The sequence below is a fragment of the Arvicola amphibius genome, chromosome 8, assembly GCF_903992535.2.
Source record: "Arvicola amphibius chromosome 8, mArvAmp1.2, whole genome shotgun sequence".
Lineage (NCBI taxonomy): Eukaryota > Metazoa > Chordata > Mammalia > Rodentia > Cricetidae > Arvicola > Arvicola amphibius.
The window spans coordinates 36,310,102-36,323,262 of record NC_052054.1 but is presented as its reverse complement, the minus strand read 5'-3'; the positions used below and the strand labels follow the sequence as shown (position 1 = coordinate 36,323,262).

The window sequence follows — 13,161 nt, the reverse complement described above, 5'->3', positions numbered from 1 at the left end:
TGACCCTGGGATAGCTGACTCTGCCCATCACCGGACTGAAGCAAAAGTGCTGGCCCCTGCAACCAGGAAAAATGACCCCACCCCTCACCACAGGCTTGCACCTCACATGGGCAGCACTAGAGTTGACACTGTTATAGGGGACACAACCCTGAGAGAGTGAACATAGCACAGCTGACTTTGCTCTGCCCTTGTCAACCATGTGACGGGCATGGGTGAGGGAAAGATGCTTCCCCTTGCTACCCACAGCAAGCAAGGGTGGTGGCCCTGGGATTCCCTAACTGGCTGCAGCAAATGGAAGAGAGAAACCTGGTAACCCATCTGGGCAGTACACTAGAACTGACCCTGTTGGCAGTGGCACAGATGACCTGACCCTGAGGCCATGAGAGCCATGAGAGGAGGAGACATGATCCTCCCACCTCCAGTCTGCCATATGGTGACTGCATGGGTGAGAGAAAGATGCTCTCCCTCCCACCCCCACACCTCATCCCACCCTCCTGGCCAACTACCTGAGGCAGGCATGATACCCCCCCCCCCAACTCTGGTCAGGCGAGTGTATGAAGCGCTGCCCCTCACTAGGTACAACAACAGGAGAGTTGGCCCTGCACCCGACTAGGATAGCAGCCTAGAGCTGACCCTGTTTGAGGGGATGAAGATGAGCCAATCCTAAGGACCAGAAAGGAGGAGAGCTGACCCACCCCCAACACACACACACACACACACACACACACACACACACTCCCCCTACAGAGAGAGACAGAGACAGAAGCAGAGACAGAGACAGAGATGGCCCTGCACATTGAGAGAGAGAGAGAGAGAGAGAGACAGAGACAGAGAGACAGAGGCAGAGACAGAGACAGAGACAGAGATGGCCCTGCACATTGCCTGGGCAAGACAGTGGAGCTGGCTCTGGTGATGTGAGTGTGGATGAGCCTGACCCAAGGGCCTGATAGCAAGAGAACTGGTCCCACTCCTTGCTTCAGGCTATATTGGGTGGGCTGGCTGAGAGTGCTGGAGAGCTCACCCTGGTGGAGATAATGGAGAAAACTGGCCAGTAGACCAGCCCAGCTACCAGCCAGGCCCAGAATGAGGGCTATGATTTGTTTTTGTGTTTCTTTCTTTTTTTGTTTTGTTTGCTTCTTTGTTTGGTTTTTGATTTTTGTTTTGTTTTGGAGGAGTTTGCAAGGGTGAAGGGCAAATGAGGGTAATGGGAAGACAGGTAGGATAGGAATGCATGATGTGAAATCCACAAAGAATCAATAAGAGGTTTTTTTAAAAAAAATTACTGTATTAGAAATTCTACTAAGTAGTTACAGAAGAAATGGCATCAAGTTTTCTCTAAATCTTTACAAAAAAAGACTTCTAACTAAAAGTTTAGTTAAACTGGAAGGTGGTGGCACAAGCCTTTAATCCCAGCACTTGGAAGGCAGAGGCAGGTGGATCTCTATGATTTCAAGGCCAGCCTGATCTACAAGAGCTAGTTTCAGGACAGACTCCAAAGCTACAGAGAAACCCTGACTCGAAAAACCAAACACACACACACACACAAGAAGTTTAGCTATAGAGTAGTTGATTAGTATGGATGAGGTTGTGGATTCACTTCCCAGAACCACAAAGAAAATGACATGAGAAACTCAGACAAAAGGTCGTTTTGCCAGCTGTAGTGTGTAGGCCTATGACCCCACTGCTCAGGAGCCTAAGGCAGAAGGATTGCGTTTGAACTACATAGCAAGACCCTATCTCAAAACAACAACAATGAAGTTATATACTCAGTCCAACCTTATATGAATCCTGGTGGCAACTTTACAAGGAATAAAAATTTCACGTCAATAATGTTCTCTGAAAGAAATACAAGGTTGTTTTAATATTAAAAACCAATTCTGTGATACCTAACTAACCTGACTGAGCTGCATATGCAAAGCCTTGCTTGATATTAAAAAAAATCAATGTAGAAACTTATGTAATCATTATACAAACTACAGGGGGAATATTTGATGAAACACATACTCAGGTTTTTAATCTTAAAAACCCATTGCTAATAAGGAGACAATGTTCTGTAACCTAAACTGCACAACCTCAATGGTGAGTTACGGATGTTTTCTGTGACTGTGAACATGATAGAGTTTTGACTCTCACTGTTAGCCTTGCTTCATTTTCTGCTAGAAACACTAACCAGCATTTCAGTGAAAAGATGAAGTACAATTCTGGGAAGGAAAAATCAGGCCTTACAAAATTTGAAGTGTCTAAAAAAACCAATAATCTAAAAAGTAGGTCTTAGAGAGACATATTTTCTTAAAATTCAGCAAACACAACAAACAAAACTGAAAATGTGGAAGGGTTCCAAGTTGGTTTGCTTGTGTTTGACTTGGTGCTTTGGGGATGGGTCCCCATATCTTAGGCTGGCCTGAAGCTATTTATCTCAGGATGGCCTTCAGTCTTTGGCCTCAGTCGCCCTACTACTGGGATTATGGGTATGAGTAATTGCAGCTGCTTAAGATACCATTCATTAACACAACGGTGTGAAAAAATACTCAGAAAAGTGTGAAAACAGTGAAGATACAAAAAAATTACAAACATTACTGACCAAAAAGAAAAGACGTAACTTGAGAGGCATATCCATTTCATAGAGCAAAATTTTATAGATCATAAGCTCATTAATTTTCAAGAATGTTAATTCTTCTACGAATGATACACTGCTCATCAGAATTCAGTTAGGACTTCTGCGGAGGTTGACGAGTGAATTCTAAAATGTGTATGATCATTCAAAGAGCCCAACTTGAAGAATAAGAACACATTGGAAAGCCTATTCTGCAGAAGTCGCTTCCAGTTTGGCTGCGCTGTCTAGTCATCAGGGCGATGTCTCAGGACAGTGACACCTTATCTCGTACATAATTAAATCTGCACTTGTAAAGGAACACGCAGACATTGATAATATTAAAAACATGTCAGATGTCAACCGTGCAGTCAAGAGAACCACAGCCCTGCAGCGTTTTCTTATACAGCATGTAGGATGAGTGTGCGGTACTGCTCCAGATCCGCATGCATTAAAACTGATAAACTGTCTTAATATGAACTTAAAATGAACAGCCCTGTGGCTGTGGCTGGAGAAGCAGAGAAGCCACGAGAGGAGATCTTGGCCTGCAACACAGTGTTTATGACTAGGGGACACGATACAGCATGAGCAAAGAGAGTTTTTCGACTAGGTAGGGTGTGGGACCTGCTAATGGTAGCATGTGGAAAGCAGATGGTCTCTGTGAGTTCGGTGCCAGCATGGTGCATACAGCGAATTCCTGTCCAGCCGGAGTTAGATAGTAAGATGCTGTCCCACTTTCTCTCCTTCCAATGTCACTGTACTCATTAGGTCTCTCTAGAGTTTGGCCCTCATGTCATAGCATATACAAAGCAATCGATTTCAGGCAGACCACAGATACAAAGCAAAGACAAAATAAGTGAATTTCAAGAGGCTAACATAATTCATGATAAATAAAAATTTCCTTAGCAGCGTAATAGAATTACTTATTCCTTAGTAATAGAATTATAATGGCAAACTGAACACTCTAACAGTAAAATTGAAAACTTCCCCTCATGAAAGGGTATTCCTAAGAAAATGAAGCAGTAAGCTTCACAGGTGAGAAGATATTCACACCAGAAAACTGATTATCATATATATATATATATGATTATACATATATATGTATTTCATGAAGTCATTAACACAAATATTAACACAAATTTATAAACCCTAATATAAATTAGCCAGACCCAGAAACCATGCCCTAAAGAGAATCTGCAACCATCACAGAATAGAAGAGCAAATGTCCTGGATCTCATTAGACAGAAGGCAGATGTGAAGTAAAACCTAGGCTCCCTGCAGGGTTCCTACCAGAAAGACTAAAAGCAAGATAACCAGTGACAGGAAATATTATCATGTGTGTTAACAGGAACTTTCAGAGCCATCTAATGGAAATGTAGACTGAACAAGTGCTTAGGAAATTTTTCTTCTGCCACCCATCAAGCACAGTATGCACAACATTAGACATAGCCATTTTGCTTGTTTTTAATATCCTTGTGAACATGGATGTATAAGAGAATTTCATGATAATACACTACCCATGACTTTAAAGTAGAAATAATCCAAATGTCCATCAGCAGTAGAATGGTTAAGTAAATTTTGGTGTATTAATCCACTACTATATTATACACTACTAGAACTGATGGCCTTCACCTAAAAACCTAGGTTCTCAGTAGGTTGAAGCAGGAGGGTCGCTACCTGAATACATGCCTGGGCTATAGAGTGAGTCCAAAGCCAGCCTATGGAACTTAGTGAGACCCTGTATCAAAACAGTAATGAGAAGAGGGTTGGGGCTATTGCCTAGTGGTAGAGCACTTGCCTAACATGCATAAGGTCTTAGTTTTGGTCCCCAGTACTAACATAAGAAAAGAAAGGGAGAAAGTAGGAAGAGAGAAAGAAAGAAAGAAAGAAAGAAAGAAAGAAAGAAAGGAAGAAAGAAGAAAGAAAGAAAGAAAGAAAGAAAGAAAGAAAGAAAGAAAGAAGAAAAACAGAAAAAGAAAGAAAGGAAAGCAAAACATAAATTGTATAGAATAGTATAAATTAAATTTACAATACATGGAAGCCAGCCAAAAGAGTACATACTATAATTTTCCATTTACATAAGGTTTATAAGTAAGCAAAAGTCATGGAGTATTGGTTAATTTGGGGAAGAAAGTAGATAACAATTAAATAAGATGTGTCTTCTAGAACACTATTTTCCTATTTCTTGAGTAATATTATATGGATGTACTTATGGTGGAAATTCATTTTAATTAAGTGATAACATAGTAGTAAAGTATAAAGGAAGAAGACAGTAACGGAACAAGTTTTTTATGAAACAATTTACTATTTCCTTAGGTTAATATATAAAAGCAAGAACAATCTAAGAAAGCTCTTCGTTAGATTTCCTAGAGAAGCAGTTGTTATTTTTTAAGTGTCTCTGAACAGCTAAGTCAGCTTTAGAATATGGAGCAAAAGCAAGGAAATCAGATGCACCCTGAACATATATTAACACTAATCTTTCAACTGTCATTAAAAAAAAATCATATGATTAGTCACAAATAATGAAAACATCAACTAACAGACCAGAAGAAGTATTTATTTCCAAGACAAAGGATGCACATGTGAGCATATTATCTGATGGTACTGAGAGATCTGACTTAACTTGTAAAAAAAATGTAAAATTGGATCCCTGTACATCTCATAGCAATGCATCCCGCAAATAAATGAAGGACCAAATATAAAATCTGAAACTGTGAAGCTGTTACAAAAAGTTCTTCATAGGTATATAGAAAGACTTCTGTAAAGCCCTAAAAGCATTAACCGTGAGACGAGAAGCAATAGATGGGCGGCTTAGAACTGTAAGCTCTGGTGTAAAAGTTGGGAGTATGGAAGTATGAAGGTGTGCATGTGTCAAACTTTTTTTTGTAAGCTAAAACTGAATAATTGCTTCCTATGTGATAGGGATACATCTTGATAAGCCCACTGGAAACTGATTGCATCCAAACTCCGAAATACATTGGATACATTAACCAACTCATGATCATAGCTCAATCTATTCTATCCTAATCACGTACAGAACGTGCATTAGAACAGTGAAGGAAATCAATTCCTTTGTTGTTGCTGTTTGTTTGTTCTTTGAGACAGGGTTTCTCTGTGTAACCCTGGACTGGAACTTTCTTTGTAGACCAGGCCGACCTCGAACTCAAAGATCTGCCTGCTTCTGCCTCCAGAGTGCTGGGATTAAAGACATGTACCACCTCTGCCTGCTACAAAATGCCCATTTTAAAATCAAGTGTTTAATGCCCCCATGTAACTTATTGACTACTGTACTTAAAATGAAAAAAAAATGCAGAATGACAAGGCATTTCTACTACACTGCAAAGTAAAAAAAAAAAAAAAAATGGAAATCTAACCATGGGAAGTCAGGAACAGGTTATGAGTGGGAAAGCCAAGAATTCTTTAATTTCCTAATAGTTTCAGTAGACCCAATTCTTTGTTTTGCTTTAATTCTCCTGTTCTTATAAGCAGAAATACATATCTACCTAGAGAATGTTTTTCAGTACCTTGTATGTAATCAAACTAACTTTGAAATGCTAGAAAACATATCAGGGATTTTACTTAAAGTAAAATTCACCAGCCTAGTTTTCAATAATTTTCAGTGAACTTTAACTCTTCAACACAGAGTTTTAAAGGAACTTTGTGCTCAATAGGTGCTAATTTCTGTGTCTTTACATAGAATTTGCCACCATTTATGTAGCTTAGTGGGGTCACTACAGAAAGAGGGGTATAAATGCAAGGCAAGCTTAGAAGTCCTTCTAAACTTGGCAGTACTTATTTGTAAGGACTGTGCCTTTGATGTCACATTCAGTTTGGGTGAAGCAAAGTAAATCCAGCTGTTTTCTTTTCCTTTTTGTGTTTTTTTTTAAAATAATCTAGAACAAGTATCGACGACAATTTTGGATACATCTAACCAACCCTAGATCATAGCTCAATCTGTTTTGTCCTAATCAGGTGCAGAACATGCATTATTACAAGGGACGAAATCCTTTGTTGTTGTTTGCTTTTTGAGACAGGGTTTCTCTGTGTAGCCTTGGTCATCCTTAAATTTGTTCTGTAGACTAGGATACCCTTGAAGTCAGACATCTAGCCTGCATTTGCCTTCCAAGTGCTGGGATTAAAGACCTGTATCATCACTGCCTGCTACATCTGACAAATGCCCATTTTATACCGATTTTGAACACCGTTTTATACTCCCCCCTTTTTTAAACCCAATCACAACAATATTCAAAGAGTAGGCAGAAGTAGCACATCGTGTGTGTTGACTTGTTGAATTCTTATCAAAAAAGGATCACAATTCATATAGTTGGACATCACCATCAACTAGAACCTTAGTTTCTCCCTCCTTCACCAGCTACTGGGTCTCCACTATTCAACAGTTTGTTACATTTGTGTGTGTGTGTGTGTGTGTGTGTGTGCGTGAGTGCGTGCGTGTGTGTGTGTATGTATGCGTGCATGCATGTGCGTGTGCATGTGTGCTCACCTTTCCTTTGGAAAACTCAAGATTTGTGTTTGTGTGTACAATGAGGTTTGAACTTAATCGCCACGCTAGGCCACATACACAGCCCTTCACCTATTCATTAAATTCTCTCCCACAAATTTCCAATATATTTTTATAAAAAAAACTTTCCAGCAAATTAAAAAAGGAGATAAATGCTTACCTTCAAAGTAGATGCCTGACTGGATTTCTAAGACCCTGGGAAGGGTCCTTAGATCAAGGGAGCGAACAAATTCCTCCAGCGATACCGCCATGGCTCTTTCTTGGTTGGTGTGCAGATCTGATTTTTACAGAAACTTGTGGCTTCTGGATGTCAATTGTCTGCAGTCGCTTTCTTTGCTCATAATTCCTCCCTCTAGCAGGCAGAATGTCAAAGGGGAGCCAAACCAAGGCAGAACAGCCCTAGGTGGACAGGTACTTGTCCGCAGTGGTTGCTCTTCACACTTTCTACCTGGGGCAGAGAGGATGTCACACTGCAGCCAAGCTCAGAAGGAACAACTAGAGCAAAGGAAGGCAGAGAACAAGCAGGAGGTAGAGTTGGTAAAGCCCTTGTTCTTCTTGCGGCTTCATTTCCTTCTGACAATGAAGCAGGTGTGGGGGTGGGGTGTGTTTGTCTGAACTGACACTACCCAAAGTAATGAGGTTGGCAAGTTGCCGGTGCCTGTGCACCCACAGTGGTGGTGAGACTGTGAAGAAATAGGCACCTGTGGTGTGACCACTGCGCATAGCCAGAAGGCAGGAGCAGTGCCTTACATTAAGGGTGGCATGACATTAGTTCATTACCTCTCTGCATCTGGAGTTTAGCTTGGTGTTTTATTTGCATACTCTTGGTGCTTTTATATTAAACTTGATTACAAAAGAGGCCTGTGTCAGCTGTTTTTAGAAATCTGATCCTCAGAAGAGGGTGGGAAACCACTTTTATCTTTTCACATTTTTTGCTGAACCTTAAAGGAGGGTGGGGGAGAGTGCTATATGAAAAGTGGCTCAGGAATTACTGCAGTAAACGATGGGAACTTTCTGGCCCCCACAGTGTGAAGGAAAGTCTTTAAAGGCTGTGCTTAGAAACAGGACTCCTGGGCTTCGCACGGCTTCCCACTCACAAACATTTCCTCTTCAGAACTCACTTGCTGGTTAAATGTAGATTTAAAAACTAAATAAATAAGCTGCACAAGCCCCAAATTCCACAATTCTGCTCTGATGTCCCAAGTTTAAAGTTAAAAATGCCTAAAGCCAAAGGAAACAAGAGAAATCTTGTGAAAACTAATCTTTAACCCTCAAAATCAGACTTTCTGTTTGTTTTCATTTTTGTTTTTTGGTTGTTTTTTATTTTTTGAAACAAAATTTCACTCCGAAGGGAAGACTGGACTTTAAACTCTTGCCAATCCTCTACTGCTGGGCTGGGATTGCAGGCATGTGTCATGTCATGTGCTGGAATCACAGACATGTGCCATGTGTTGGCGTTAAGACATGTGTCATGTGTTGGCGTTACTGGCATGTGTCATGTGCTGGGATTATATCCATGTGTCGTGTGCTGGGATTACAGGCATGTGTCATGTGCTGGGATTATAACCATATATCATGTGCTGGGATTACAGGCATGTGTCATGTGTTTGGATTACAGGCATGTGTCATTTTCTGGGATTACGGGCATGTGTTACCACATCCAGTTTAAGGCAGATTTGTTGTTATTGGTTTTCTTTTCCTAATTTAACTTTTATTGTTTCTTTGTGGATTTTTTGCCTTTGACTAGATTCTTTAATTTATTTTTAAATTCATTTTAAATACCAACAACAGTTTCCCCTCCCTCCCCTCTCTCCTTCCCTACTAGCCCAAGCCCACCCCCTATCCACTCCTCAGAAAAGATAAGAATTCCCATGGGGAGTCAGCAAAGTCTGGTACATTAAGTTAAGGCTAGACCAAGCACCTCCATCCTGCATCAAGGCAGAGCAAGGCATCCCATCATAAGGAATGGGTTTGAAAAGCCATTTCATGCACCAGGGAGAGATCCTGGTCCCACTTCCAGTGTCCCCTCAGACAGACCAAGCTACGATCTGTGGTCCATATGCAGAAGATCTAGTTATTTGCCATGAAGGCTGTACAGCTGTCAGCCTAAAGTCTGTGAATTCCCATGAGCTCCATCTGGTCAGCTGTCTCTACGGCTTTCCAGTCATGTTCTTGACACACACACCCCACTCATATAATCTTTTCTCCCCTTCTTCCACAAAATCCAACACCCCTTCGTGATAACGGTCTTGGAGGGATCAAAGATATAAAGAACATACCTAAACATAATAAAGACAATTTACATCAGCTGACAGCCAACATCAAATTAAATGGAGAGAAACTCAAAGTGATTCCACTAAAATCAGAAACAAGATAAAGCTGTCCACTTTCTCCATACCTATTCAATATAGTACTCGAAGTTCTAGCTACAGCAGTAAGACAACAAAAGGAGATCAAGGGGATACAAATTGGGAAGGAAGAAGTCAAACTATCTCTATTTGCAGATGATGTGATAGTATACATTAGTGACCCCAAAAAATTCTACCAGGGAACTCCTACAGCTAATAAACACCTTCAGTAATGTGGCAGGATAAAAGATGAAATCTAAAAATCAGTATCCTTCCTATATACAAATGATTAATGGGCCGAGAAAGAAATCAAAGAAACATCACCCTTGACAATAGCCACAAATAATATAAAATATCATGGGGTATCTCTAACCAAACAAATGAAATACATGTATGACAAGAATTTTAAGATTTTGGAAAAAGAAATTGAAGAGGCTATAAGAAAACGGAAAGATCCCTCGTGTTCTTGGATAGGTAGGATCAACATAATAAAAATGGAAAATTTTTATTAACACATTTTCCAAAATTACCAAATGCAATCTACAGATGATTCTATGCAATCCCCATCAAAATTCTAACACAATTCTTAGTGGATTTCACATCATGCAACTCAATCACATTCATTTCCTCATCTCTTCACATCACCCTGTGCCTTTGGAACCTCTCCTACAAGATAAAACAAAATAAAATCTAAAATAGTGGAAGCTATAGCATGACATTGTGAGTCACACAATATACCCTATCATCTATATGTCTTAATTTCAAGTGTTCACTACACCAAGTCAGTGGCCTAGTTCAAGGCCTCCAACCTTGATACTGTACCCTCTTTGGGACTCCTCTTGGATATCCTGTTGTTACCCTGTGTCATAGAGGTCCTGCAACTTTGGTTCCTCAGGACCAGCCTGTAGATGGGGGTCAATGTTGGGATTACCAACTCATATAGCCCTGGTTCCATATGGAAGATGAGGTGGTTACTGAGTTGGTTAGCCTGCCAGCTCTCCCTCATCCTCAACACCAGGGTAAGATCTCCAGCACCATCTGGCTAGCTCAACCCCTGCAGCAAGCAACAAGGGTGAGATTGGTTCTCCTGATTTCACACCCTCAGGTTGGCACACCCATACTTATACCACCAGAACTAGCTCTACTGTGTTGCCCAGATCAGATGCAGGGGCCACGCTGCCAAGTGGTGCAACTGGTGAGAGGTAGGGCCAGTTCTCTCACTATTGTTACCTCAGGGACAGCTCTTCCACCTGCAGGGGCTTCTCTCCTTCTTCCAGTCACCATATGGAAGATGAGGGGTTGGGTCAGATTTCTCATGCTCATATTCTCAAGGTCAGCTCACCTCACTGACACCCTCTGTTGACAGGATCAGCTCTATTGTGCTGCCCAGGTGAGGTGCAGGGCTTGCTCTCCCCAGTGCTACAGTAAGTGAGGGCAAGGACCAGCTCCTTCACTATCATGACACAGGGACCCACTCTCTGACCTGGAGCAGGCAGGGGAGCTCAAAGGGGACAGCTCTCCCTCCTCCATACCAGATAATGGGTACTCACAACCTCAGTACCAGCTCTCTCACCTGACACAGGTGGTAAGGGGCAAGAGGGGAGTTTCTCCCCCCTTGATCACAACACCATATGGCAAATGAGGGGTAACACCAGATTTCCAAACTCACATTCTCCAAGATGGCTCACCTGTGAAGAGAGTCAGCTTGTTGTGACTTTCCATGCTTTCTTTTCTTTGTATTTAATTCAAACAGTATTTTAGAGGTTGCATATACAATATGAAGTGAAAGTATCTATGGTTTTGGTAGGCAAATAAAGGAAGATTGGTTTAAGCGAGTAGAGTTGACATATGCTGGAGTTGCTTATTCTCCTCACAGACTGGATTCTGGACTTAAGCCTGACCATGGCATAACACCAACCAAAACTCTTTCTACTCTTTATAGTCACGTTTGGCCCTTATAGCAATTTGCCAACCTTCATTTCATGCAAAACCAGGGTTAATGGCAAATTGCATCAAATGTTTCCTGCCAGTATCGTCTACATAATCACTTGAAATATTTTGTTCCCTAAATCTCCCAAGCTTGATTAATCAGTCTTCTATTCCCTTCTTGCCTAAGTCTGGGCCTCTCACTTGACTACAAACACTGTGTACAGCCAAGTGGCATATTTCATATGGCTTTAAAATATGGAAAGGGCTGCCTCTTGAAAATCATACATTTATTAGAGTTGGTGCCACAATAAATTTTATTTAGTATGTAATCAATGCTGCATTTCACTTGATGTCTTTAACTTTCAACTACAGTTTCTGTTCTTCTAGTCAAAGCTAGAAGATTCCACTATATCACTGGGTATTTATACTTATTTACTCGGTCCCCTTTCTGCTTTTCACACAGAGGACCTCCCTGTATCTCACAATATATTTTTTTCTATAATCTCAATCATAAAATTAATGATTCCACCATTTTTAAGAGTGCCATGCTAGAAGGCTTAAAGGCATGCTTGAGCAGACATTTCTGGAAGTCTTGAAATCCCCCAAGCTCTATGGGTGATGGTCCTCAAGGCCACCCTTCGGGCCTTGTCCTGTATTACCATCATTGCCAGTATAACCCAAGTTGTTACTGCTTCTATCATCCCAAAGACATCCTTATGTGACCAGCCAAGAAGAAATGGGCGAAAGAGAGAAATTACTTGAACTACTGTATAGTGAACTGAATTACTGAATTTCAGTCATGAATACAGACATGGCAGGTTTAATCAAAGTCTGACTAATCAAAGTTCAAAAACAAACTATATGTCCCAATTTTCGACTTTCAGAAAGTAGATTTTCAAGCCAGTAAGGAAGAAAGATATATTTTTCAAATGATTGTTTAAAAATTGTGGGGAAGGAGAGTTCTAAAACACTCTGTGAAAAGAAATTAAGATAAATCTTAAACTTAAATTTAAACGTAAAAAAACAAAAGTCAGGGATAGGAAGGTGTGATTGAAGTTTTAGCAAAACTGTTTTTAAGCATTAGTAGGAGTCTTAAATACTAATAGATTTAACATAAAACTTTTGGAATATTTCTATAAATCAAAATGGTATTTTAACAAAAATCATAAAGCTTTCACTCAGTGTAAAGAATCAACGGTCTTGATGTTCAAGCAGCACATGTCAATCATTGTGCCGAATGAAGGTGTGTGAAGACTGTTGCTTCAAACCCTGAGATGATATCTGATCAACTCATCCATCAAATTCTCTGGAAAACCCAGATTTCTTTCAAAGCAATTGTAAGGAATAGACAGGCTGCCAGAGCAGTGAGGATAGGAGTTCTGGAAGGTAGGGGATGCTATGAGAAGAACTCAGTGCTGTGCTTTTCTCTCCTTCCAGGGATGTGTAGTTTAGTATTTGGTACCAATAAAGAGGCTAGAAGCACAACAACGTCCGGTATCTGAGAAGGAGACACTGTGTCAAGTTTTAAGCTGCATCTGTCAGCTAGAGAAACTGAACACTAAAATTTTGGACAAATGGAACATTCAAGACAACTCAGGAAAGTTTTCTGTTCTGCACCATTTTTGCCTTTGAGATTTTGCCTACACAAAGGCATCAGTGTTGACTGTATGCAGCAGCATGAGTGTGCATGAAGTAGAAAAAGGCCAGTCAACACATCCAACAAAGCCTCAGAACAGACCCAGGCTGCTATAAAAGCCACAATGACAAATGTAGAC

At 40.7% G+C, this 13,161-nt stretch overlaps 1 protein-coding gene across 1 annotated transcript in view; it reads right to left on the bottom strand.

Annotated features, from left to right (window-relative positions):
* Themis (thymocyte selection associated) overlaps positions 1 to 7,589 on the bottom strand; it is a 188,642-nt gene extending 181,053 nt beyond the window's left edge. The window contains exon 1 of the mRNA XM_038339956.1: positions 7,270 to 7,589. Coding sequence (XP_038195884.1) covers positions 7,270 to 7,360 — 91 coding nt within the window. The 5' untranslated portion in view covers positions 7,361 to 7,589. The remainder of the gene's footprint in view (positions 1 to 7,269) is intronic.
* Between the last annotated feature and the right edge of the window lie 5,572 nt (positions 7,590 to 13,161).